Below are 27917 nucleotides of genomic sequence, written 5' to 3' on the forward strand. Positions count from 1 at the left end.
TCGCATCAAAACAGATCCCGATCAGACATTCGCTCCCCAGTCGAGCCCTGCCCGGAGCGGTTCCAGCGGCGCGCGAAACACGTCTCTTTCAATTCCCGGCAATAAATACCCAAATCAAAGCCTCGGATCGGGCCAAAATTCCTTCATAACGGGCCGCCATTCTAGCCGAACCCACGAACTCCACGTGATCCTGAGCTGGACTTCACCGGCCGCGAGATTCGATTCCTTCATCTTCCTCAAGATTGCCGCAGGAATCGAGCAAATCGGAGGAAAATTGGCGCAGCGAGCTGCAGGAATCGACCAAATCGGAAGAAAATTGGGTGAAAATTGGGGGATTTGGTGGGTTTCTCGGGGGAATGAGAGGGGGGGAGGACAACCAGAGCAACAGTTCGTCGTCGAATTCGTCGAACTTCGAGTTTCACAGGGGGATCGCGGCGAGGAAGATGGCGAGCGGGAAGCCGACGCCGTCCAAGTGGGACGACGCGCAGAAGTGGCTGGAGGCGAAGCCGAGGTTGTCGAGCAGCGGGACGGACTTGGCGATGACGGGACGGGCGGTCTGCGTGCGGGACGTGGGGACGGACTTGGCGATGACGGGACGGGCGGTCTGCGTGCGGGACGTGGGGACGGAGATGACGCCGGCGGCGAGCCAGGGGCCGTCCAAGGCCGCCACGCCGGTCGGGGCCGGCACGCCAGTGCCGACCAGCCCGGTCTCTTCCAAGGGCGCGTCGCCCGAGCGGCCGACCAGCCCGGCTAGCTCGGTGGGTGGGTGCGGCGAGCCGGTGGGCCCGCCTCGCCGCGACTCGCTCGAGGGTCGGGCCATGGCTTGGGACGAGGCCGAGCGCGCCAAGGACATGGCCAGGTGGGCGATTGGGATTCGGGAGTTTGATCTTGGTTTGACGGAGTTTGGGATTTGATCTTGGGTTTTTTGGTTTGGTTTTGGGGGGTTTTGGAATTCTGATCTTTGGTATTTTGGGTTGATTTTTGGTGGGTTTTGGAATTTTGATCTTGGGTTTTTTGGGTTGATTTTGGTGGGTTTTGGAATTCTGATCTTTGGTATTTTGGTTTGATTTTGACGAAATTTGGAATTTTATCTTGATTTTTTGGTTTGACTAGGATGGATTTCGGAGTTTGATATTGGTTTTTGGGTTTGACTAGGATGGATTTCGCAGTTTGATATTGGTTTTTGGGTTTGACTAGGATGGATTTCGGAATTTGATATTGGTTTTTTTGGTTTGATTTTTGGTGGGTTTTTGGAATTTGATTTTTGGTTTTTTGTCTTGGCGTGATGTATTTTGGAAATTGATCTTTGGGTTTTTGGATTAGTTTGATGGATTTTGGAATTTGGTCTTGGTCTTTTGGTTTGATTTTGGTGGTTTTAGAATTTGATCTTGGTTTTTTGGTTTGATTTTTTAGGGTTTTAGAATATGATCTTGGTTTTTTGGTTTGATTTGGTGGGTTATTGAATTTTGATCTTGATTTCTAGGTTTGACTTGATGGATTTTAGGGTTGGATCTTGGTTTGGTTTGATTTGATGGATTTTAGGATTTTGATCTTGATTTTTGGGCTTGATTTGATGTATATTAGGGTTTGGATCTTGGTTTTTTGGGTTATGATTTGATGGATTGATGCGATGGGAGTGATTTGATTGGTTGATTGGGAATTTGGAAAGGTTTAAGCGGGAGGAGGTGAAGATTCAAGCGTGGGAAAACCGCGAGAAGAGAAAGGCGGAGATGGAGATGAAGCGAATTGAGGTGACGTCTCTCTCTCTCTCTCTATTCTCTTTCTCTCTCTCGTTCTCTTTCTGGCTCTCTCTCTCTCTATTCTCTTTCTCTCTCTCGTCGCGTTCTCTCTCTCTCGTTCTCTTTCTCGCTCTCTTTCTCTCTCGTTCTGTCTCTCTCCTCTTGTTCTTTCTCCCTCCTCTCTCTCTCTATTCTCTTTCTCTCTCTCGTCGCGTTCTCTCTCTCTCTCTCATTCTCTTTCTCGCTCTCTCTCTCTCGTTCTGTCGCTCTCCTGTTCTTTCTCCCTCCTATCTCTCTCTCTCTCTCTCTTCTCTTGTTCTTTCCCCCTCCTCTCTCTTTCATCTCTCCTCCTGTTCTTTCTCCCTCCTCTCTCTCTCTCTCCTCTTGTTCTGTCTCCCTCCTCTCTCTCTCTCTCCTCTTGTTCTTTCTCCCTCCTCTCTTTCTCTCTCTCCTCTTGTTCTTTCTCCCGCCTCTCTCTCTCTCTCCTCTTGTTCTTTCTCCCTCCTCTCTCTCTCTCTCCTCTTGTTCTGTCTCCATCCTTTCTCTTTCATCTCTCCTTTTGTTCTTTCTCCCTCCTCTCTCTTTCATCTCTCCTCTTGTTCTTTCTCCCTCCTCTCTCTTTCATCTCTCCTCTTGTTCTTTCTCCCTCCTCTCTCTTTCATCTCTCCTCTGAGGCTTCGGGGATTCGAACAGATCGTTCGATCGGATAGGTCATTCGAACGATCGAATCCGAACATCGATCTGCCCCGTTCAAATCCGATCCGAACCCGAAATGAGCATCTGTTCGGATCGGATTGTCCGAACAAGGTGGCTGTTCGGATCGAATGTTCGAATAAGATCCGATTCGAACATGTTGCTCGAATCGGATCGAATCGAATGTTCGAATCCAAAGGCGCCAGCGGCGGCCAGCCCGGCCAGCGGCCGCCCAGCACCATCCAGCGGTGCCAGCGGCCGCCAGAGAGAGTCGCTGGCAGCTGCTGGCCATTTGTTCAAAATTGTTCGAACAAGGACGAACAAATGGCAATCGAACACGAACGAACCAAATTGTTCGTTTGAAACTTTCGATCGAACACGAACGAAGGGTCTGTTCGATCGAAAGATTCGAATAAATCGTTCGAATCGGCTCTTGTTCGTTCGAATCTGTTGATCAAGATTCGAACGATCTGATCCGATCCCCGATGCCTATCTCCTCTTGTTCTTTCTCCCTCCTCTCTCTTTCTTCTGTCTCCTCTATTCTCTCTCCTCTTGGTCTTTCTCCCTCCTCTCTCTCTCTCTCTATTCTCTCTCCTCTTGGTCTTTCTTCCTCCTCTCTCTCACTATTCTCTCTCATCTTGGTCTTTCTCCCTCCTCTCTCTCACTATTCTCTCTCCTCTTGGTCTTTCTCCCTCCTCTCTCTCTTAGGCATCGGGGATCGGATCGGATCGTTCGAATCTTGATCGAAATAGCAAATTCCTATTCGAACAATCTGTTCGAATCTTTCGATTGAACAGACCCTTTGTTCGTGTTCGATCGAAAGTTTCAAACGAACAATTTCCTTCGTTCGTGTTTGGTTGCCATTTGTTTGAACTTGTTCGTGTTCAATCGAAAGTTTCAAACGAACAATGTCTATCAAGCTATCTTTTCATTGACTATTTAAATAATTCCTATTCCTATCTCGTGAGTCCCATCTTTTTTTTGTTGATATACTTATTAATCTCTCTAATCTATCCTCTCGATGAGTCTGTCTATTCATCTGCAAACTTATTATTTATTTATCTTTTGATATACTCCTTCATTAATCTTTCTTACACTTTCAAAACCTTCTCCGCATCTTCTTGTTGACTTTTTATCCACATCTCCCTTACACATAACCATACCTCTTTGCATCCATCTCTTTATCCCTCCATCCACCCAATCTCTTTCTGAACAATCTACCTATCCATATTTGTATCTACATATGTCTATCTACCTGTAAAACCATCAATCCAAAAAAAAGCATCCACCTTCCCATCTATCTCTCTTCCTCTATCAATCTCCACAAACCCATACCGATTTGCAAACATCTCTCTCCCATCATCCGTCAATTCCTCACCAAATTTTCTATCTATCCCATCCATCCATCCATCCACCAATCCATCTATCTATCCATCTACCCATCCATCCATTTATACATCCATCCATCAATCCATCCACTAATCCATCTTTCCATCCATCTACATTCATCTATCCACTAATCCATCCATCCATCCATCCAATCCATCCCACCAATCTATCTATCCCTCACCAATCTATGATTATTCACCCATCCAGGCATAGATGTTATCTATCCCTCATCCATGAGATGATGAAATCCAGGCAAAAGCCGAGCGGCTGAGAGCCCGGGCGCAGGAGAGGCTGTCGCACAAGCTAACGGCGGCACGGCGAGTGGCCGAGGAGAAGCGAGCTAGTGCGGAGGCCAAGCTCAACGAGCGGGCCGCCCGCACCGCTGAACGGGCCGACTACATCCGCAGGACGGGCCACCTCCCTTCTTCCTTCTTCCGCCTTCCCTGCCTTGGCCGCTGACCCCAATGAGAACCTGCCCACCCACGTAACAAGCTCATTTTCGCCAACTTAATAATATTCCCATGGTTCTCCCCAGAACTTTGGAGATATTGGCGCATGCAATATTTTTATATTTCTTCCCCTTCCAAATGGAAGCTGTTCTTTCATACATTGATACAGTTGCAGGGGTCGAGCGGGAGTCCCATGCCTGAGAAGAAATAGACTTCAAGGGGTCAACTAATTTTTACCCCATGAGAAAAAGAAAACTAAAATTTGAGCAGCTTACCGTGATTACCATTGCATTTTTAGAGGCATGTCTGGGAAGCTTCCAAGGATGAGCTCCTCAATTTGCAGGATAACAGACACTGATTCAGAGAGGAAAGAAAAAAACAACTTTTTTTAGAAAACTCTTGAGTCAGTCATCCTCCTAAAAAACAGAACAAATAATTGATCAAATCCTCTTGGGTCTGACACGGGTGATCATTTCTCAAAGAATGATTTATGTTTCAAAAGAAAACAGTTCAACCCTCCACAAAAAAAGTTTTTTTCTCTCATCTCTAATGTCCCTCCACAGAGTGCAGCCCAATGGCGTGGTTTAGGGTATATGGGTTAGGGTTTAACATCATCTTCACTATGGATCTCATGGGAAGTTTGTTACCTTCATTTCAGCACTGGTGCAAAAGGAGCAGGGCAGGGAGAGACAGCGTCATCTGGCAGCTCGCTTATAAGATCTGTAGCGGCCTTGATGCAGGAGTTAAGCATCTTCTTTTCCAGCCTCACCAATTGGGTTGCAACTCTTCTCTTGGGATCCAAGTTTTCGTCCTCCAACTAGTTCATGTTGACGTATGTAAGAGGAACTGTCGTTCAATGCATGTTAATCAAAGAAGCAGCCAGAAATCAGTAAAAGAATACCAAGATTTCATCTTCACTCAAGGTTGTGGGGTAGTGTGCCAAGCGAGACTTGAAATAGTCGGAAATCTGGTTAAGAACAGCTCTCTCCATGCATGGACTGACCTGCACAACCATTCATCCACAAAATTTGAGCAACTTCACAAGAAGAAATGTTATCTTGTCGAAGGCGGATAAGAAATCTACTCCAAGATGAAAAAGAAGCGGAAGCAATAACCGAGGATGAGAATAGAAGAGAGATTGGGGGTTGGGCAAAGGTGAAGGATGTAATGCTAAACTTAAATACTACACTGATGTTCCACATCCTTATATGGGAGTAGGAAACCTTTAGTGGAGTTACATATAAACCCTTTACTCCTACATTTTTCATCAAGAACATGAACAGCAACCATTCTCTTGAAGTTAACGACAAAACCCAGATTTGGTAATTATTCAAATTTCTAAGGACCAAGTGGAAATTTGTACTTACAGGGCAAACTGGTCCTTGGGAAGAAATCACTGACTGCATTTCGGATGGGTCAGTAACATAACCTAATCGGAGATAAGGAAGCATGTCCAAGATCGCCTCCTTTTCTCGGCCGACTTGCACCTGAAAGCATTTTAACCTCATCTCATTTCTGTGATAAGTGAGAATTCAAAAGAATAAGAGCGCGCGTACTTGAAAGACTTGGACGGCTAACTTGCCATGTCTCTGGGCAACAAGTCTCTTATCCTGATACTGCGGGTCCTCCACGTTCAGAGATGCCTACAAAAGATCGCATTAAATACAAAGTAGTTTTGATTTTATCTTCACCTTAAATAGCTGTTTAATCTTAGATAATACCTCAACAGTTAGACGGTCATAAGGATTATCCTCATCGACAAAGCCATAATTCAGCAGCAATCTAGAGTTTGGTTGTGGTCCACACCTGCATAGTAAAATGTCCATTCCCCAAGGAATGAATGAAATCAGAATTGACTAAGGTTTGGCGTCATAACCATCCGAGATTTATGGTGAAAAGTAAAAAAAGAAAGAAAAAGATGCATACCAAACGGCAATTGACTCCCCAGCCTTGTAAGGACGGTCAACGACCAACTGAACATGATCTCCAGATGCAGTCAGCATTGCCTTGCAGTTGCTCTTGTAGGCTAAGAGAGGTGGACCCAAAGGAACTAGTGCAAATCTCCGAGCCAGACTTACTTTCTGAACATAAAAAAAGTGAACTATTAAATGCATTATTCATAGTATTTGACCAAAGTACTACGATTAACTTGAATCATGTAAACTAAAATTTGCATAATTTATAATTCAAAAGATGATTCAGAACAAACGGGAAAAAATAACCTGTTACGACAATTTAATAATCTGTAAAGAAATAAGGAACAGCCCGCCCATTAAGTAAAGTGATATGAACCTCCCAAGACACTACTGGAGAGAGAGTAAGAAGCACCTCAGGAGGACTCCTGCAACAAAAGAGTCTCTACGACTGCTTTCTAACATGGAGAAACAACGAATTTTTCACCATTATCCACATCATTGTGCTCTTGATACAACTCCGGTCGTAACTGTCAAGATATTGCTATGTCAGAAGGTAATCTTGGCAAGAACAGAGATCGAAAAAGAGGGATTGGAGAGTAGAGAGAGAGATGAGGGAGTGAAGGGTGAGAAAAATAAGGAAAGGGAGACACAGGGTGGAGAGCTAGGCTGCATCGGTCAGGCACCTACGCTGGATCTGGAGCATCTCCCAACCAGCCACTTGCCATAGCGATTCAAAGCAAGATTCTTCTTGCTTGTCTTGCTGGGGAAAGGTCTTATTTACAGAGTTTCCTTTCCAGCTAAACATCCCATTCAAAAGGGATCTTGTGTAGCACGTGCCTCCATCCTAAGGCGTAAACAAAACTCAATCTTGGGAGTAATCCCATTCAAAGGGCCTCTTCTCACTCTTTCTCAAGAAGTTTTTTGGGAGGTTTGTACATAAAACCAATTCACATAACATGGGATTAATCCTCATTAAAGATCCCACTTCGTTACAGATGGAATCCCTGCGACCAATCAGCAGCAGCTGAAGATTGAGGTGCAAGGGAGATTCTTCCAGCAGAAGGCGAGACAAGGACCAAGCAGCATGAACTCTATTCATTAGGGCAAGTGCCCCATTTATAGTACATATTGTGTTTGGAACCTAAGATCCCAGTCTATTTTTTTACAACAGTCATATTACTTATGTTACATTGGTATATATGTTAGATAGGACAAGAAGCTCCAGCCAGGGGCGGAGCCTTAGAGAGGACAAGGAAAAACAGAGACTTCATTAGCTAGTTTTCGGCTAGGGTTGTTTGGCGCCCTTTAAAGGGCCCCTACATATTGCTCCCATGTGTGAGCTACTTAAGAAGGCTCTCACGTGGGAGGTTCATAAGAGGGTGGGTCCCACGTGTGACCATTAAGAGGGAGATCACACGTGGGAACCCTGTAAGTGACGATTTTTAGAATATCAGAGGCTCCCATGTGGGCCACTTATAAGGTGTGACCCACTCACAATGGAGTTCCAAGGATAAGAGAGAGAGAGAGAGAGAGAGAGAGAGATATGGTAGTTCCAGTTCAACACCCCCCCGCAAGCTAGGTGTGGATGTTGTCCATGCCTAGCTTGGACACCAATGACTGGAATCGCGATGTTGGAAGCGCCTTCGTGAAGATATCAGCTTTCTGGTCGATCGATGGCACAAACACGGGTTGAATAACCCCTCTGTCGATGTTCTCAGCTAGGTAGTGCCGATTCAAGGCCATATGCTTCGTCCTGTCGTGCTGAACCGGATTCTTGACGATTGCCAATGCCGATTGGTTGTCGCAATACAGCCGGATGCTCTGATCTCCATAGAGACACAAATCTTCAAGTAAGTGCTTCAACCACCGACACTCTGACACACCTCTCTTCAAGGCACGGAGCTCTGCCTCAGCACTGGACAGCGACACTTCTTTATGTTTCTTGCTCCGCCACGTAATCAGACTTCCACCCAAGAACGTGCAGTAGCCTGATGTTGATCTCCGGTCAACTATGGATCCTGCCCAATCTGAGTCGGTATACGCTTCTAGTGCGAGTCCCCCTTCCCGAGTAAAGAGAAGGCCCTGTCCAACAGTATACTTTAGGTAAGCCAAGATTCGGAAGGCCGCCTGTAGATGGATTTCATGTGGAGTGCTCATGAACTGGCTGAGTAGAGACACAGCAAACGCAATATCAGGTCTTGTATGGTTTAGGTAGATCAACTTCCCAACCAGTCTCTGATAGAAACTCTTGTCCATCGCAGCTCCATCATCCCCTGTCCCAATTTTGACGTTCGGGTCGAGTGGAGTTGCGGCAGGCTTGCACCCCAACTGTCCAGTTTCCTTCAATAGGTCCAGCGTATACTTGTGTTGGCTCAGTGAAATGCCATCCCGGGAATGGGCAACTTCGATGCCCAAAAAATACTTCAACAGGCCCAACTTCTTTAGGTCAAATTGTCTTGCTAGAGCTTCACTCAACTACATCGCTGCCGGTGATGAGAATGTCGTCTACATAGACGATAAGTAGGGAGACTGTCCCGTCTTTTCCGTGTTTGATAAACAGTGTGTGGTCTCCTCTTGCTTGATGATAGCCTAAGTTCAGCATTGTCTTTGTGAATCTCCCAAACCATGCTCTAGGGGACTGCTTGAGTCCATAGAGCGCCTTTTTCAATTTACATACGAGATTCCCCGAACCCGGTGGTTGGTATCCCGGTGGATATTGCATGTAAACTTCCTCTTCCAGTTCCCCATGGAGGAACGCATTCTTGACGTCAAATTGAAGAATTTCCCAGTCACTCTTCGCAGCTATAGCAATCAGTACTCGTACTGTATTGAACTTCGCGACAGGAGCAAATGTCTCGCCATAGTCAATACCTTGCATCTGAGTATATCCCTTCGCCACAAGTCGGGCCTTCAACCTCTCAAGTGCCCCGCTGCAGTGAAACTTTGGGGTAAATACCCACTTGCAGCCCACTGTTCGCTTCCCATTGGGGAGTGGAACAATGTCCCAAGTGTCATTTCTTTCTAGGGCAGACATCTCTTCGTCCATTGCAGCTCTCCAGGCCGGATGTTGGAGAGCCTCCTCGACCCGGGTGGGAATGACGATATCTCCTAGAGCTGTTAAGAAACTCTTATAACTTTCTCCCAGTTTTTCATACCGCACGTACTGGCCAATAGGATACTTGACAGTTGATCGGCAGGATCGTACACCCTTCCTTAACGCAATCGGCCATCCCAAATCATCCTGGACCAGTTCAGGTGGTGGACTAACCTCCACTGGTTCCGACGGGACTTCTTCAACATTTTCCTCAGGTGGACTCGAGGTCTGAATTTCATCATCAGCCTGCTCTTCTATCACAATCTCAGGTTCCTCGGTTCCACAATTCTCTTCATTCAGTTCACTGGGACTGGCACTCTCATCTGACTGTTCACCACTGGTCGATACATCGGATCTCACTGCTGGGATGGACAGAAACTCCAGTCCACTTGCATCAACTTCTGCCACTTCTGCCATGGATCTGGGCGGCTCTGCAGACGCATAGAACGGTTCAGATTCATGAAAAACCACATCTGCAGAAACGAAGAACTTCCGGGATGTGGGGTGGTAACATCGATATCCTTTTTGAGTACCCGAGTATCCCACGAAGACACACTTCAGTGCCCGGGGATGAAGTTTTCCCCCACTTTGATGCACGTACACAGTGCATCCAAAAATGCGCGCAGGCAACCCGGAGAACAATTTCAGACGGGGGAACTCAGCACTTAGCAGGCCCAGAGGTGACTGATATCCCAATACTCTCATCGGTGTCCGATTAATCAAATAGGTAGACGTAAGGACTGCCTCACCCCAGTAGTGCTTCGGCAGATTAGTTTGGAACAGTAACGAGCGAGTCATAGCCAGAGTGTACCCGAGGCGACGTTCTGCCAAACCATTCTGTTGAGGAGTATTGATACACGAGGATTCATGCAGAATTCCCCGGTCTGAGAGGTAGGTCTTAGTAGCCCCGTTAAAAAATTCAGAGCCGTTGTCTGTTCTGAACTTCTTCACAGTCCTTCCAAACTGTGTGGAAATCAACTCGCAGAATTGAATCATAACCTGCGGAACCTCTGCCTTCGACCTAAGCAGATATGTCCACATTGTCCTTGTACAATCATCAATGAACACCACAAAATACCGGCACCCTGTAAGGCTCATCGTGGGACAAGGTCCCCATACATCACTATGGATGCACTCAAACGGTGTGAGACAGCGTTCATCAACCGATTTAAAACTTGACCGACGATGTTTGGCCAAGTGACAGGCCTCACAAAACAACTTATCATCCAAAACACCACGAAATAGAGTAGGATAACAGTTTTTCATCAAGTCAAAAGGTGGGTGCCCCATTTGCCGATGTAGGTGTATCACCCGCTCCTCCCCGGTCCGATTTCGCTGCGTCACCAAGCACTGTTGCAGAGGCAGATCGAGGAGAAGTCCGCCTTCACGTCTAAAGGATGAAATCTTCTTCCCGGAGACCTTGTCACAGAGAAAGCAGCTGTCACTGTCGAGAATAAACCGCCATCCATAATCATCTACTATTCTTTGAATAGAAATTAGATTGGCCCTGAGATCTTGGACGTGTAATACCCTCTTGAGAATCCCAAGGTTGTCTACTGAGATGTCCCCCACTCCCTTGACCAACAAGGAACCTCCACCCGCAGTCTGAACTTTGTGAGGGGTCCCAGCTTGAACATAGGTTTGAAACAACGACCCCTCTGGGGACATATGATCTGTTGCCCCGGTATCAGCTACCCATTCAGGAGGAGAAGAATTACCTGACTTCACAAGGGCTGTGGAGCTCAGGCGTTCCTGGACTTCATCGACTTCTGGGCTTGGGACAGCAGCACTTGAGTTTTGCGGCTGTGACGCCACCACCATAGCTTTCTTCCCCGAGGTGGAGTTCTGATTCTTCCAAGCCAACTTCCAGCAGTTCTCCTTGGTGTGACGGCGCTTCTTGCAAGAATTGCAGAAAAGTGCATCACGGCCGTCCTCTCTTTCGCCACTAGCTGCTGGGATTGGTTGTGTCTGTCGTGCTGTCCAGTTCCCCGTTGGGTTCGCCTGACTCTCAGGTTTCCTGGTGAGCAGCGCAGCGGAATTTTGTCCCTGAGAGTCGGATGTCACCCCAAATCTGCTCTCGGCCTGCAGTACAGCACTTATAGCTTCCTCCAGGGTAGGTAGTTTTTCCCGGTGGAGGAGCTGGCTCCTCACTGACTCATATACTTGGTTAAGTCCCATTAAGAAGGTAAAGATCCGCTGCTTCAGAATATACTGGCGCTCCACAGACAGCGGATTTTGTGTAGGCCATAGGTGATCGATCTCCCTCCAGATTGCCTTCAGACGTGAAGAGTATTGACGGCTATTCTCTGCCCCTTGACGAGCCGTAGACTCCTGCACTTTCAATTCGTAAATGCGCCAGTCGTGGGACTGTTCTGCAGTGTATCGCTGGATCTCGTCCCACAACTCCTTGACAGTATCGCAGTAAAGAAAGTCTCGGCGCATCTCTGGCGTCATTGACCTCAACATCCAGCTCAGGATGAGAGATTCTTCTGCCTTCCACTTCTTAAAGTCTGAATCTGCCGCAGTCCTAGGCAGATCAGTCAAATGGTCTCCCAGCAAACATCCATAGACGGTTAGGGTAACCATCTTGGACCATTCAAACATGTTTCCCCCATCAAACTTCACTTCTGAAGGGGGAAACACCACAGCTGGTCTCCCTAGCTCCTGTACTTGGGTCGAAGAGCTACTCTGGACCGCACTTTCATCTTCAAGAGCCACATTGTCATCTCCTCGACTTGCCATTGTATAAGTAGACACCACAAGTGCCTAAACCGCAGCTAGGAGCTAACTGAAATGAAGATTCAGATCCCTGAGAAAGGCTTGAAGACAGAGAGACCTTGATAAGGAAGATCCAAAGGTCTCACTGAGAGAGTAATCAGAGGATCAGAGCTCTGATACCATGTTAGATAGGACAAGAAGCTCCAGCCAGGGGCGGAGCCTTAGAGAGGACAAGGAAAAACAGAGACTTCATTAGCTAGTTTTCGGCTAGGGTTGTTTGGCGCCCTTTAAAGGGCCCCTACATATTGCTCCCACGTGTGAGCTACTTAAGAAGGCTCTCACGTGGGAGGTTCATAAGAGGGTGGGTCCCACGTGTGACCATTAAGAGGGAGATCACACGTGGGAACCCTGTAAGTGACGATTTTTAGAATATCAGAGGCTCCCATGTGGGCCACTTATAAGGTGTGACCCACTCACAATGGAGTTCCAAGGATAAGAGAGAGAGAGAGAGAGAGAGAGAGAGAGATATGGTAGTTCCAGTTCAACAATATAAGCAAATAGAAAATAAAGAGCAAGGTTATAAAGCAATGAGGAATGGAAAACAGTTACTAGTCCGTCCCAGGCCTTGGGTCATCCAGGATAGCGAGTAGCTACGAAAGAAATGCTGCTCTTCACCTAAATCAAACTTGACAGCCAGTAAGAACCTGGGAATTCTTATTGGAAAGACTACAGGAAAAGAGGGAGAGAAAGGCGATAAGAACTTTGCCAATAGGACATGGCTCAGGAAAGGATACTGGCGCAATGGAGATCACATGGAGAAAGACAGATGACACAGCTTTGATTAACTCATTCTCTGACCTTCCCTAGGGGAGGCTACATCTATTTAAAAGGAAAATAAGAAAAATACCCATAGCAGGTAAAATGAATGAATTACCGTAATGGGAAAAATGACAAAAATGGCCCCATATACGATATGTATTCTATCAAAGACCTACCCTAATCTGAATTATCAAAGACCTGACCCTAAATGTGTTCACTGTCAAAAAAGGGGCCGACAGGTCAGAGGATCAATTTAAGGCTTGTCCTGTTGCTCGTGGGTTCATCCAAACATACAATTAGAATAACTACCTGAGATTTTAAGGCTTCCCCTCTCTCCCATCTTGTCCTCCCTTCCTATCTTCTTGGTTGTGACCCTCTTCTCTATAGTTCGTAGGTTGACCCCCTCTCACTCCGGCCGAGCCTCGACTACTCTCCGGCGATCAGTCCCGTTTCTCCCTCTCTCCACCCCGGGAACACCTCTACCTCTTCTTTCTCTCTCTCTATCCTTGTTCCTCTTCCCCTGCTTGTGTTACTGCTACTTGGAACTCTCTGATATTTCATTGAGCTTTTGGTAGTTCAATTGACTATTGATCCGTCTCCAACACAGGAACGTATCAATTTGGTATCAGAGCCAAGCCCTCCCTGCCTCCGGCGTCATCGTCATGGAACCCAAATCGGAACAAGGGTCCTCCACCAGCGTCGACGACGTGGTGGCGAAGACCATTGTTGACGCCTTCGTGTGTCATTTCACGGCCTTCATGGAGCAGATGCAGATGCTCCTGTCGACGCACCAGCGACAACTTGAGCTGACACCGGTGGCCCAGGCAGCCATCGATCCCTCTGGCATGGCGGTCATCGCCTGTGCACCAGCAGCTGGAGGCGGCGCATCTCAACCGTCTCCCACCACGGGGGACCAGGTCGTGGCCGACTCCCTCTCTGATGAAGACGGCGAGGGGGGCGGACTGCTGCTGCTGCTGCCTTGCCCCTCGGCCGACGCTGACTACACCCTGCAGGTGTGGGTTCCTCAGCCACAATCGGGGGTCCACCGGCCTAGGAGCTGCGCCAGCGTCTGGCGCCTTGCAGGCTCTGCTCCCTCCCTATGCCATCGCCCAACTGGGCTTGTGCGGGCTGGTCGCCCTCCCTGTGCCCGCAAACCCTAGCGGGTCGCCGACGCGGGGAAAGGGGCCCTGCGACCCCGGGCAGCCGTCACGGGCCAGGGAGTTGGGCTTCCCTTACTTGGGGGAGGCCAACCCATTTCCAGGCGGGCCCAACACGCGTTGGGGCAGGTCCGAACCCTATCCGGACGGGCCGGGTCAACCAGCCTTGCCCCAGCCCAGGCCTGAACGGGGGTCTCTTCCCTGGAATGAGGAAGATAAGGGAGATGCTCCTGCCAGGTTCGATCCTTGGGGCAACCCTTGGTAACCCCAGCGCCCACGGCACCATGAACGCGCCCACCGGATTCTTCGTGCCCTTGGTTGATGTGCCTCTCCGACTGCCGCCTGTGCTTCCGCGGCACGATTAAGAGGACAAGCTTGGGTGGGCGACGATGGGGGCGAGATTGATGCAGCGTCTGACGTTTCTTGGCGGCCTCCACCGCGACCTTCCCTGCGCGCTCATTCTGTCGTCCTTGATGGCCATCCCCACAGGGGTCGCCCTCTACTATGTAAAGAAAAACCTCTCATATTCTCCGAGGGGGACCCAGACAGCTGGCTGCGGCATCTCAAGCAATACTTCCGCTCAGTACCAGCGGACGACGCGGAACGCCTACACATAGCGTCATCACACTTAGACGAGAAGGCGTCGGCGTGGTTATGCTACATCGACAATTGCGCAGGATTCCAAGACTGGCTTGATTTCAAACAGCAGCTCAACCGTCGTTTCAGCATCAACCCTCACGTTGCCTCATCCGCCTGCAACAGTCTGGAACAGTGGACGAGTTGGTGGCCTCCTTCATGGAGTTGGTGGGATACTTATCAACCCTCGCCGACCACATGGTAATGCACGCTCTCCACGCCGTCCTTTGCCCTGCTCTCCGAGCCACGGTGAATCGTCTCCGACCCCGCACTACTGACGAGCTGATAGATTGTGCGTTCGAAGCAGAGTCGACCCTCGCCAAGTTGCAAGATCAAGGGAACCGCCAAGCAGCGAGGCCTTTACGGGCCCCAGAGGGAGAGCCTCCTCAACAACCCGGTGCCGCGCCCGAGGTCCCGACGGCGGGTGAGACCCCACCTCCGGCACGTCGCTTGAACATCACAGAGGAGGAATTCCTTCGCCATCGAGCGTAGGGCCTCTGTTTCCAATGCAACGAGCAGTTCACCCCGGACCACGGCTGCCGCAAGGACCTCCGCATCCACATTGTCATGTATCACCCAGAGGACCCTGAGTTCCTCTCGCCGATCTTGGTGGGTCGTACCCCGAGGATGCCGAACCGGCCGAAGACGCCCAGCTCAATACAGTGCAAGTGGAGTCATTGGCCGCCTTAGGGCTCTCCTCGCCCCATGCCCTTTAGATCCAGGGGGCCATCCGAAGGCAGAAAGTGCGGGTCTTCATCGACATGGGCGCAACAGCCAATTTTATTTGCCAGCATCTCGCGCACCAGCTAGGGTTCACCTTTATTAGAGCGCCGCCCTATCAGGTCTGGTATGGCAACAACACACACAGGGATGCCCAGGTCGCTGACGCCCCGGTGGATCTCCAAGGGTACACGGCAGTCGTCACCCTCCTGCCAGTGGCCGACCTCAGTACCAATGCCATCCTCGGGTATCCCTGGTTGCACCCTGGGTTGGACCCAAGCGCACTGGGACCTCGTCCTCCTAAAAGTTCAGGTCGACGGGGTATGGCACACCTTGGTTGGCGACCGCGACAAGAGTCGCTCCCATGGAGCACGCCACCGGACTGACTGAGCTCCAAGCACATTGAACATCATGTACATCTTGCCCTCAAGCTCTGCGCTGTCCTCTCCCGCGTCGACCGACGTGCATGCACTCATGGAGCAACGCTTCCCTCCGGTTTTCCACCATCCCCGGGGGCTCCCTCCACGACGCACACTGGATCACCAAATCACTCTCCTGCCAGTTACGGGATCGGTCAATTCTCGTCCTTACTGCTAGTCTCATTGTCAGAAAAACGAGCTGGAGAGGCTGGTTCGGGAGCAGCTTGAGGCGGGTCTTATCCGGGCTTCGCACAGCTCCTATTCGAGCCCGGCGCTCTTGGTTCCTAAGAAGGACAATGGCTGGCGATTCTGCATTGATTATCGCACTCTGAATAAGATCACTGTCCCCAACAGATTTCCCATTCCGGTGGTCGATGAGCTACTCGAGGAATTGCATAGTATGTCTCATTTTTCCAAGTTGGACCTCAAATCCATGTATCACCAGATTCGAATGCATGACCCGACATCGACAAGACCGCCTTCAGAACGCATCTTGGGCACTATGAATACGTGGTCATGACACTTGGGCACTATGAATACGTGGTCATGACACTTGAGCTCTCCAAAGCCCCAGCCACTTACCAAGCATCGATGAACCTTGTCTTCCAGCCGTTGCTCCGGAGGTTTGTCCAGGTTTTCTTTTATGACATTTTGATCTACAGCCGCAGCCGGGACGAGCACGCGGACCATCTTTCACAAGTCATGCATCTTTTAGAGGCTCATGCCCTCTACGTCAATGCAAAGAAGTGTTTCTTCCTCCAACCACAACTCGAGTACTTGGGGAATTGGGTTTCTGCTGCGGGCGTTGCCACGGACAGGGATCTAAGAGAAGTCGACACCACTTATCTTATGGGACATTCGTGGTTTCCTTGGGCTGGCCGGGTACTACAGCAATTGGTGGCCGGGTTTGCCTCAATTGCTTGGCCCCTGATGTGCCTCCTCAAGGAAGGCATGTTCGCGTGCTCTTCCAATGCTCAAACTGCCTTCGAGCACCTGAAGCAAGCTCTCTCCACTGCTCCGGTTCTTATTCTACTTGACTTTTCAACTGAGTTTGTGTTGGAAACAGATGCATCGGGTACAAGCATGGGCACCGTGTTAATGCAGCACAACCGGCCCGTCGCTTACTTCAGTCAAGCCTTTCCCCCCACCGCTCATGCTCAATCAGCCTACGAGCAGGAGCTTATGGCCATCATCCTCGCCATCCGCAAATGGCGACTACTTGCTCTTTCAGCCTTTCGTCATCCGCACTGATCAATAGAGCCTCAAGCATCTCTTAGAACAACAAGTGGCTCTCGAAGCTCTTGACCTACCGGTTCTCCATCCAGTACAAGGCTGGTCACTCAAATGTGGCCGTGGACGCTCTTTCCTGTGTTCCCCCACACGACGACTTTGCACTCGGGGCTATTTCGTGGTCTCATTGGGGTGACCTGCCAGCAATTTGTCGCGAAGTGTCCAAGGACCCCAAGCTCTCAGCCATTCTCAGCACCATCAAAGCAGGCCAGGCATCCCCGCCTCACTTCTCCATCTCTAATGATACATTGCTTATACGATGGCAGGGTGGTCCCCAAGTCCTCCGCTTTTGTTCCGCTCATCCTGCAAGAATTCCACACCACGCCAGTGGGCAGACGCGACGGCTTCCTCAAGACTTACAAGCGCATCCTCCAGCAATTTTTTTGGCAGGCCTTGAAACACGACACCAAAAAATGTCAATGGATGTCACATTTGCCAACAGAGCAGGGCATCCCATCTTGCTCCTGCAGGGCTTCTACAACCTCTTCCCACGCCGGTGCGTATTTGGAAAAATATTTCTATGGATTTTGTCTAAGGTCTCCCCAAGTTCAACGGCTTCGACACAATCTTGGTGGTGGTGGATCAACTCAGCAAGTACGTCCACTTCCTCAGCCTTCGTCATCCCATTTCGGCCAAGGAGGTGGCCGACAGATTCACTCGGGAGGTCATCAAGCTGCATGGAACCCCTACCACCATTATTTCTGATTGCGGCAGTGTCTTCATGAGCGGATTCTGACAGGAGTTACACGCCCTCCAAGGCACCCAACTCTGCCACAGCTCTGCCTACCACCTCGAGACAGAAGGCCAAACGGAAGTTGTCAACTGCAGCCTTGAGAATTACCTCTGCTGTTTTGGAAGGGATCAACCACGCCGCTGGAGTCATTGTTTACATTGGCCACGTTCAGCTACAACACCTCGCACCATTCTACTATCAAAGTGACTCCTTTTGAAGCTGTCTATAGGAGGCCAACCCCTACCCTCCTCCACTACGGTTCGTCGCCTTCCTCGCTGGATGAGGTAGATCACCTCCTCCGCATCCCAGACGCCCACTTGGACCTCATTCGTCAGCACTTGGATCGCACCAAGGCCACCATGACAGCCCAAGCCGACAAGCACCGCGGCCCCGTGGAATACCAGATTGGCGATCTTGTCTATTTCAAACTTCGGCCCTCCGCCTCCAGTCACTGGCCAAGCGGCCTTTTGAAAAGCTCTCTCCACGCTACTTTGGGCCCTACCCCATCCTCAAGCGCCTCATTTCTGACGCCAACCACCTCGACCTCCTAACGGATGCCCGGATTCACCCTGTCTTCCATGTGTCCCACCTCAAGCGAGCCGCCCCCAACAACATACCTTCTCAACCTCTTCCTCCCCATCTCACCGAAGACCACACATGGCATGTTGTTCCCTCCAAGATTACTGCCTTCCGTCCCTACGCGGAGGGCTGCCAAGTACTTACCCATTGGGAGGGATTGCCTGCCTCGGAAACATCATGGGATCTTGCCTCCGCCCTTCATGCTCAGTTTCCTTTCTTCCAGCTTGAGGACAAGCTGGTCAAGATAGGAGGGAGTATTGATATGATCCAGCAGCGGGATTACGTTCAGAGGAAGGCCCGAGCCAAGCCCATTATGCAAGATCAGGCCCAACCCATATCAACTCCTGTTTAAGGGCCTCGTCCGAGGCAACCAAGGCAGGAAATCACACAGTAAGCTTCCTCTCTCTCCCATCTCATCCTCCCTTCCTATCTTCTTGGTCGTGACCCTCTTCTCTGTTGTTCATAGGTTGACGCCCTCTCACTCCGGCTGAGCCTCGAGTACTCTCCGGCGATCATTCTCGTTTCTCTCCTCTCTAAACCCTGGGAACTCCTCTACCTCTTCTCTCTCTCTCTACCCTTGTTCCTCTTCCCCTACTCGTGTTACTGCTACTTGGAATATCTCTCATATTTCATTCAGCTTTTGGCAGTAAAATTGACTATCAATCCATCCCCGACGCGGGAACGTATCATCGCCCTGAGTTAGTATTAGTCTTGAATTCAAGTTTCTTCTTCGCACTTCAAATTATTCAGTATTCTACACGCATGCATCATTTTGATATATTATTGTGGCTCTTTACGTTGATAATATAGTCTTGACTGTCAAACTTGCATCAGCGCTCCTCTCCAGCTGCTCTCTGCCCTGAAGCTCTGTCGGCTAGGGTTTTGGCCAAAAACACACTTAATTCTATTGAACGGGATTGGCCTTTAAAAGGCCATACAGAGTGAGAAGGTGGCCCCACATCACTTAAACGAAATGGGCCACTTATATCATGTGGCCCATTAGTACATTAAGAAGAGAAAAACAAAAGAAAAGAAAAGAAGAAAAATAAAGGCTGTCTAACACCCCCCCGCAAGTTGGGCGTGAATGTTGATCATGCCCAACTTGGAGATGAGTCTCTGGAATTGGGGACCAGGAAGGCCTTTGGGGAAGATGTCAGCAACTTGCTCCAATGACCTCACATACTGGAGTGTGATAACTCCTCCATCAATTTTTCCTTTAATGAAATGCCGATCAATCTCAATGTGCTTCGTCCTATCATGCTGAACTGGATTCTGAGCAATTGCAATGGCTGATTGATTATCACAGCACAGTTTAATATCCCCTTGGGAGAATAAACTAAGGTCTTCCATGATGCCTTTGATCCAAAGTGCTTCACGTACACCATGTGCTAAGGCTCTGAACTCTGCTTCTGCACTTGAGAGAGCAACTACCTTCTGCTTCTTACTTCGCCATGTCACCAAACTGTTCCCAATAAAAGTACAATAGCCAGAGGTGGATCTTCCGTCTGTTATTGAACCAGCAAAGTCAGCATCAGAATAAATCTTTACTGACACATCTTCATCTCTTGTGAACAATATACCTAGTCCCACTGTAGTTTTAAGGTACTGCAATACTCTGTTTGCTGCCTGGAGGTGAGCTTCACATGGATTATTCATAAACTGGCTCAAAGTACTAACAGCATACGAAATATCTGGCCGGGTATGATTTAGATAGATGAGTTTCCCGATCAACCTCTGAAACGAGTCTTTATTCACTGAAGGACTATCGTTCTCCTTACCCAGTTTAACATTGATGTCAACTGGTGTTCCCAGCAGTCTGCTGTCAAGTTTTCCTGTCTCATGGAGTAGACCCAGAATGTACTTATGCTGTGAAATGAAAATTCCTCTTTTTGAGTATGCAACCTCAATACCCAGGAAATATGTCAAGGCCCCCAATGCTTTAATATCAAACTTCTCAGAAAGTTGCTGGCTAAGTTGTTGAATTTATTCCTCATTGTTTCCTGTGAAGATTATATCATCCACATAGACACTAAGAATTGCCATAGAGCCAGAGGGATTGTGCTTGATAAACAATGTATGATCACCGTTACTCTGCTGATATCCCAAACTTCTCATGACTGTGGAGAATTTTCCAAACCAGGCCCTTGGCGACTGTTTCACGCCATAAAGTGCCTTCCGCAATTTACACACCACATTTGGTCTATCTGCTAGTTGGTATCCAGGAGTAGTCATATACACTTCCTCCTCTAAATCACCTTGCAGAAAAGCATTTTTAACATCAAACTGGAGCAAATTCCATCCCAACTTTGCAGCTAGAGCAATCAAGATTCTGACAGTATTGAACTTGGCTACAGGTGCAAAAGTTTCGAAGTAATCGATGCCATATGATTGAGTATAACCCTTGGCAACCAACCTTGCCTTGTATCTCTCTAGAGTCCCATCAGCATTGAACTTTGGTGTATATATCCACCTACACCCAATAACTTTTCTTCCTGGAGGTAAGAAAGTTAAGTCCCAAGTATGATTTTTCTTTAATGCCTCCATCTCCTCATCCATGGCAGTCTTCCACTCTACTTTTTAGAGCCTCTTCAACATTTCTGGGAACAGATATTCCTCTGAGAGCACATAAGAATGCTTGGTATTGTGGGCTCAGTCTGGCGTAAGAGACATAATTCTCCAATGGATATCTGGGTTTGTTTCAACAGCTCCTCGTACCCTTTCTCAATGCAATTGACCATCCCAGGTCTTCCTCTTCCTGATCAATAACTGGATCAGTTCCAGAAATCTCCTTAGGTTGTTCAATACGTTGTTCTTCATCACCTACTGGAACATCGTTGGCTTCTCCTTCACTGGGCACAATCGGTTCTTTGAATGTCTCCTGAATCTCCATCATCTGTTCAGAGGCCAGTGGCAACATTTCATCACATCTTGGACCCTCTGACTCCGGTTGACCAATTTCATGTGGAATGGCCTCTCCCACACTTAGAATTCCCGTCGGTAGAGTTAGGAACTGGAAGTCTTGCTGCATTATCACAGAAGTTTCTCCTGTGTCCTTCTCATGGGCAAAGAACATCTGCTTTTCATTAAATGTCAGATCTGCTGTAACAAAAAATCTTCTGGACCCAGGGTGATAGCACCTATAATCCTTTTGAGTATTAGAGTGCCCAATAAACACACACTTGGTCGCCCTCGGATCAAGCTTTCCTGCATACATGTGAACATACACAACACACCCAAATATCCTGGACATCAACCCAGCCCTCAATGTCACGTGTGGATAGATTGAGAACATAAGGTCAATAGGGCTCTTGTATCCAATTACCTTTGTCGGAGTTCTATTAATGAGATAGATTGCAGTTGATACTCCCTCTCCCCAGTATGACTTGGGCATATTTGCCTGAAAGAGTAGAGACCTAGCTGTTGCAAGTATATGTCCGATTCTCCTTTCGGCTAGCCCATTCTGTTGCAGGGTGTTGACACATGAAGATTCATGAAGAATACCTCTCTGGTCACAGTAGGTATTAACTGTCACATTGAAGTACTCCCTAGCATTATCCGATCGGAGTCGTTTAATCATCGCACTGAATTGATTATTAATTAGTTCACAAAATTGAACAATCACAGACGATACTTCTGCCTTCGACTTCAACAAATATAGCCAGGTTAACCTGGAGTAGTCATCCACAAAAATCACAAACCATTTATGCCCAGAGAGACTGGTTACTGGGCATGGGCCCCACACGTCGCTGTGAATGCAATCAAATGGAGTTGAACTCCTTTCATTTAAACTTTTGTAAGATATCCTTCGGTGCTTAGCCAGTTGGCAAACATCACAAAACAGAGTACTAATATCAACTCCTTCAAAAACAGAGGGCAAACATAGTTTTAGTAACTCAAAAGAGGGATGGCCCATTCGCTTATGCAGCAGTAGGACCCGATCCACAGCCTGAGGAAGCTTAATGGAGGTGAGACAGGTGACGGGGGAGCCCTCGAGGAGCAGCAAGCCATCTTCCCTTCTACACGATGAAGTCCTCCTCCCGGTTACCTTGTCACAGAGAAAACACCCATTATTATCAAGAACAAACCTCCATCCACTGTCATCAACTAACTTCTGCAATGAAATCAGTCTCGCCCTGAGGCCAGGTACGTGTAACACCCTCTTGAGTACACCAATATTGAGGTTTATACTTCCAATCCCAGCAACAGTCAAAATTCCTCCACCAGCTGTTATTACCATGTGGGGCTCATTGACTGGTAGGTACGAAGCAAACTGATTCCGATCTGGGGTCATATGATCAGTTGCCCCAGTATCTAGAACCCAGGTGCTTTCACTAGGATTTAGGAAAGAAGTCAATCCCAACAATGCCAAAGTTTTACCTGAATGAGCCAAGGATGTAGAGCCCAATAATCCCTTAAGGCGATTCACCTCAGCCTTCGGTGCACGAACACTTTCCCCTGTGTCTTATTGTGCTTCATCCACTTGATTCTTTCCCAAGGGGATCTCTCCCATTTCTTGAGTGTCTGAGGTCGTTACATATGCTTTCCTGTACTGTTGAGGCTGCTGCTGCTGCTGATGGTCCTTGTTGGCTAATTTCCAGCAAGTCTTTTTAGTGTGATTTTGCTTCTTGCAATAAACACAAAAAAGAGTGTCCCCGGTGTCTCCCTTTTGCATCTGTTTCTGGACTGAGTTTCCAGCATACTGAGATATTCCAGTTGGTTCACCATGGATAGCCCTGGAATCATGCTTCTCAGTGGAGAATGCTCCAGATGTGCCACCTGCCCAAGGTGCATCTGGAGTAAGCTTCAGTCTCTTCTCTTCGTCTAAAAGCATTCCGACTGCCTCATCAAGGTCTGGAAGCTGTTCACGATGAAGGATCTGACTTCGGACACTTTCATATTCTTTATTAAGACCCATGAGAAAGGTAAAGAGTCTCTGCTTGAGGGTGTATTTTCTTTCCTTGGACTGGGGATTCTCAACTGGCCAATAGTGGTCGATTTCTCTCCAAATTCCCTTCAATCTGCTAGCATAAGCCATGATGGTTGCTTCCCCTTGCTTTGCATGAATGGCCTGTGCATTGAGTTCATAAAGTCTCCAATCCATCCGCTGCTTAGGACAGCTCTTGATAATTTCTTCCCACATCTGCTTAACAGATTCCACATAAAGATAATCGTCTACCATATCAGAGGCTATAGTTCCAAGAAGCCATTGATGGATAAGGGACTCCTCTGACTTCCACACTTTATACCTTGGATCTCCAGGGGTTATTGGATCCTCCACAAGGAGGTCTCCAAGGAACCTAGCCTCCAAAGATAACTCCACCAGCTTACGCCATTGATATGCATTAAGCCCATTGAACTTTATATTGATATCAGGGAGCACAATCGTGACCCTGTCTCGATCTGTGATGGCCACAGTGGTAGAGATCTTGTTCTGGTCTTCCATTCCAGATTTCGAAATGCCTCTTCACAAACAGTGAATCCTCTAGCAAGAGAGAGAAAGTGGAACAGAGAGGAAGGTTTCTACTGGAGAGAAGGGAGGCGCAATGTGCTCACCAGGCTTGCTCTGATACCATGTCAAACTTGCATCAGCCCTCTCTCCTCTCCAGCTGCTCTCTGCCCTGAAGCTCTGTCGGCTAGGGTTTTGGCCAAAAACACACTTAATTCTATTGAACGGGATTGGCCTTTAAAAGGCCATACAGAGTGAGAAGGTGGGCCCCACATCACTTAAACGAAATGGGCCACTTATATCATGTGGCCCATTAATACATTAAGAAGAGAAAAACAAAAGAAAAGAAAAGAAGAAAAATAAAGGCTGTCTAACATTGACAACTGATGATAAGAGTGGTTTTTCTCTGTTGAAGGCCTTTCACTGGAAAAAAGATGGCCAAAGAGGACCTTGGTCATCTGTGGTATTTTCTGTGCATTAAGATTCTCGGTCCACCAAAAGTAGTATGACTTAGATCTATTGAAGAATGCTGGTTTGTTAGATGCTGGCCATTGGACAAACAAATAAGTGGGCGAAAACAATTATTTGATGCTCTCCCAATCAAACATCGTGTTTGCCACAAGTCTGGTCAGTCAGCTCCCACCTGCTCCCCGCACATCTCATACAGACAACCAGAAAGTGCATTTTCTGATATTTTGAAGCAAAGCCCAAGAAACAGACTTTTTATACTTCCTCAACTCACTTGGAGTTATGATATTTATCTGGCGTACCAAGAACATGATATAATGTTTGACCAGGGATATGACAGGGATCGTATCAAGATCCAAGGCTATATATTAATCCAACTCCTTCCATTTTTCCTCTTTGTACGAGAGGCCTCATATTTTTAGTTCAGCGTGGATTCCCTCTTTATTTCTTGTTTATGTCCTTTATTTGTACGTGATCCACATGTTAAAAGTGGCCCATATTGGAATAAGAAATTGGTATGCTCCCGAAATCAAGAAAATGCTTGAAGTACGAATTTATTGCTTGCATAATTGATGACGCCCACCAAGGTCAACGAATACATTCTAGCTTCCTCAATCACTGTAGATCTGTCCACTTACAGGTTTGCCGTTCACAAAGGCCTTTCTGAATGTAGCCTTTCTCCCCGACAGTGTCCTCATGAAAGCCCAATTTCCCCGATGCCTTATTCCTACTCTCTGCCTCTTTAGTTATCCTTCGTGTCAGGAAGTTAGTTACTCATTTCTTTAATTGTCACATGCCACTACCCTTCATCTGCAATGGCCGCTATCTCTTTCTTTCTATTTCATAACTTTATTTGTTTGGTATGACCTCTTTGCTATCATAACAGAAACTTAAATAGGTCATTTGTCCACTAGATATAAGACTGGTCTTTAAACAAGTCACTTAAGGGAATCAAAGCGTGACTTCTTTTTCATATACCTTAATCCAAAAGAGACACTGGAGGGAAGCAGATCCTACACAATCAATGCTGATGGGCAGAGTCTATGTGGATATTATTTTCTCCTTGGCAGGAATTATCTCATAGAAGACCAACAAACAATAATTCGTCAGTCGATTCAGGTGCAGAATTGGACTGAGGTTCTATGGGTAACACTACAAGTGAGCTTACATGGTTTCGACACTTCCTTCTTGAGCTTTGCTTTCATCCTGAAACCCAATATCTCTTTACGTGATAATCAGGCAGCCATTCCTATCCCCGATAAGACAATCTTTCACAATCAAAGAAAGCACACAGTGGTGGATAGTCACTTCATGTGTGAGAAAATTCACATACAGCTGATCCCGCACAAAGCAAATCTATTAACAAATTAACTGGCGGATCAGTTGACAAAAGCGCTGCCTAGTACACAGATGCATCCTTATGTTACAAGCTCGGAACTTATGACCTGTGCACTCATTGGGCTCTCCCTCTCTATCTCGCTGTTTATGTAGGCAATGAGGATGTCTATTATTTCTACTCAAGCCTAGAGCAAATTATTTCAATGTTAACCACATAAAAATAAGAAAAATATCAAGGGCTTACCTGGAGATGAACAACACAAGATTGCACTGCAACAAAGGCCTGCTTGAAAATCTCAAACGTGAAGGCCTCAGTAGGGATGTCGAAAGGGTATTGCTGAAAAGCAAAAGATCAGGATTAGTAAGAACAAATATTTTGCGTTGCTCTTCCTCCAAGAGTGAAAGATGACCTGAAACAAGGATCCAGCCATGAACCACACGGTATCAAGCTCATTATACTCCCTCTTTATTCCTTCTTCTCTAGCAAGAACTTCAGCCTGAAGTATTTACACAAAAATGACAACATCAAAGACTCTTAGAAACTCCAAATATGCTACAAGAACAGGGTTCAAAAGCAAACAAATAAGAAAAGTGGGTAAGAATATGTGTGACTCGAAATCCAACACTGTTATAACCTGTATTCAAGAATTTGCGACTAGAAATTGCATTCAAAATTTTCTTCAATTAAAAAAGAAATTACATTCAAAGTCCATAATTATATTTCCTTAATAACTCAGAAATCTCATCATTTCTATAAGACGAACCCAAGATTACAAAGCACATTACGCTGGAGCGCTTATTGTAAACAAATGTTTAAATATGCCAATAAACGAGAAAAATGGTTCGTTATAGTTTATATCATCACTGAAATAGACTGGTTTATTTTGCGCGGCTACCTTTGTAGGACTCCCAGTCAGGTAAGAAAGTTCGCTCTCTGTCCATATAAGAGGCGATTCTACGGCAAGTTGACCCCGTCCTCGTTGACGATCAAGTTCTCTAATAAATGGGTACCAAAAAGATTTCTTTCCTTGCTTTTTTTCATACATGAGATACAATGCTAGGCAGGCTAATTCTGACAGCTTGTTTGTCGTCAGTAGTTCCGCTGTGTAAATAAAAATAGCATTTCTGATGTCAAATATCGAAGAAAATAAAAATGATGAACAAAGGTGTAAAATGCAACCTAATTGTGGTCGACAAAGAGAAGAAACGTAGACAAGCCTTTACCTGCTCTATCTAAGAAAAAAAACGCAAAACTAGAAATTCATCATCTATACTAAAACGGCAAAGAAAAAGCGTCATACTCAAACTGTTGTGCTTGTGGTGTAGGATTTATTTAAAATCATTTGGAATGTAAACTTCCAATAGAAGTAAGACAGTGTTAAAAGAGCCTAGACCCATTTCAGGCCCAGATCCCATGCCAGAGTCATTCAAAAGAGGATGTTAATGGATTAAGAACAGCTTTAAGAACAAATTTTACGCGTGCGGTATGGTACATTCTTTGACCACGGATCCAATACATGAGAGCATGGCGAGGCAAACGCATGAAAATAAACAAGTTTTCAAGTCACCCAAAAAGAACAGCGAATGCGCAGTAAGCTTCTTGAAATAATCAGATAATTGAAAAACCGGGATCAAATTGTCTAAAGCACGCACATTTTGATCGGCACTCCAATGAAATATTCATACGTAAAATATAAATTTTCGGACAATAAATAGGTCACGAGATGCACATAGTGGCCTTACCCACAGTCTCATCCCCGAGAACTCTCTCCAATGTAACCACCAAAGAACTCGGCACAGAGAAAGCCACATCGCCAGGCTGAAAGACGGCTGTTTCAATTACCCAGATAAAACTTTAAACAACAAGACCGCGGGTCGAGTTCACCCACCTGAAGATCTTCGCTCGCGGCAACGTAATGGATGGAGCGGTGCTTGCCATCTCTGGAAGCCCTTTCATTGAGCACAATCTTGCAAGGGGGCAATCCCTGGCTGTCCAGCCAAGACTTCAAATCGACCCCTTCGTCCTTCTTCTTGGCGCTAGAAGACGATTTCTTCTCCTCTCTCTGATCCCCAGAAACCAAAGTCTCCGCTCCACCGCAAGAGGGCCGGAAACTTCGCAAACTTCTTCGGGAAGGCCTTGTTGGGATTCTGAGGCTGGAAACTGAGGCGAGAGAGGAGAAGGGAGCGAGAATTCGATGCGAAGGGGAGGGAATGGGGCGATGAATTGCAGTAATTTCCATTGTCGAAGCAGCGGAGAGCGAAATCGGAGCGCAGTTCAGCGGGAAGAGTATCTAAGCGCAGTCGTTTTCCTTTA

The 27917-nt window shown here is 47.3% G+C and overlaps 2 protein-coding genes across 3 annotated transcripts; one reads left to right on the forward strand and one right to left on the reverse strand.

The window, feature by feature from the left end:
• The first annotated feature begins 356 nt into the window (after window positions 1-356).
• On the forward strand, window positions 357-4430 carry LOC144705466 (Remorin family protein). Its single transcript, XM_078578159.1, has 3 exons — window positions 357-859; window positions 1670-1751; window positions 4074-4430. The coding sequence occupies exons 1-3, from the start codon at window positions 357-359 to the stop codon at window positions 4278-4280; spliced, it is 792 nt and encodes a 263-aa protein (XP_078434285.1). The 3' UTR covers window positions 4281-4430.
• On the reverse strand, window positions 4370-27917 carry LOC144705465 (Rubisco methyltransferase family protein). 2 transcript variants are annotated; one of them, XM_078578158.1, is made up of 13 exons: window positions 27493-27917; window positions 27347-27422; window positions 26500-26705; window positions 26014-26100; window positions 25848-25940; window positions 6197-6351; window positions 5992-6076; window positions 5827-5913; window positions 5638-5757; window positions 5172-5273; window positions 4918-5087; window positions 4555-4624; window positions 4370-4467 (listed from the first exon to the last, which is right to left on the reverse strand). In XM_078578158.1, exons 1-11 carry the CDS (start codon window positions 27841-27843, stop codon window positions 4920-4922), a joined length of 1530 nt encoding a protein of 509 aa, XP_078434284.1. In that variant the 5' UTR covers window positions 27844-27917; the 3' UTR covers window positions 4370-4467; window positions 4555-4624; window positions 4918-4919. The 2 variants fall into 2 exon arrangements, with proteins under 2 accessions (XP_078434284.1, XP_078434283.1); XM_078578157.1 differs by having other exon boundaries at window positions 4546-4624.

This window comes from Wolffia australiana, chromosome 7, assembly GCF_029677425.1.
Source record: "Wolffia australiana isolate 7733 chromosome 7, ASM2967742v1".
NCBI classification, from domain to species: domain Eukaryota; kingdom Viridiplantae; phylum Streptophyta; class Magnoliopsida; order Alismatales; family Araceae; genus Wolffia; species Wolffia australiana.

Coding starts and splice junctions, on each gene's coding strand:
- LOC144705466 (XM_078578159.1), top strand. CDS start 357: ATGAGAGGGGGGGAGGACAACCAGAGCAACAGTTCGTCGTCGAATTCG. Junction 860..1,669: donor CGCGCCAAGGACATGGCCAG/GTGGGCGATTGG, acceptor GAATTTGGAAAG/GTTTAAGCGGGAGGAGGTGA. Junction 1,752..4,073: donor TGGAGATGAAGCGAATTGAG/GTGACGTCTCTC, acceptor GATGAAATCCAG/GCAAAAGCCGAGCGGCTGAG.
- LOC144705465 (XM_078578158.1), bottom strand. CDS start 27,843: ATGGAAATTACTGCAATTCATCGCCCCATTCCCTCCCCTTCGCATCGA. Junction 25,941..26,013: donor TGGCTGGATCCTTGTTTCAG/GTCATCTTTCAC, acceptor TTTGCTTTTCAG/CAATACCCTTTCGACATCCC. Junction 6,077..6,196: donor GGGGAGTCAATTGCCGTTTG/GTATGCATCTTT, acceptor TTTACTATGCAG/GTGTGGACCACAACCAAACT.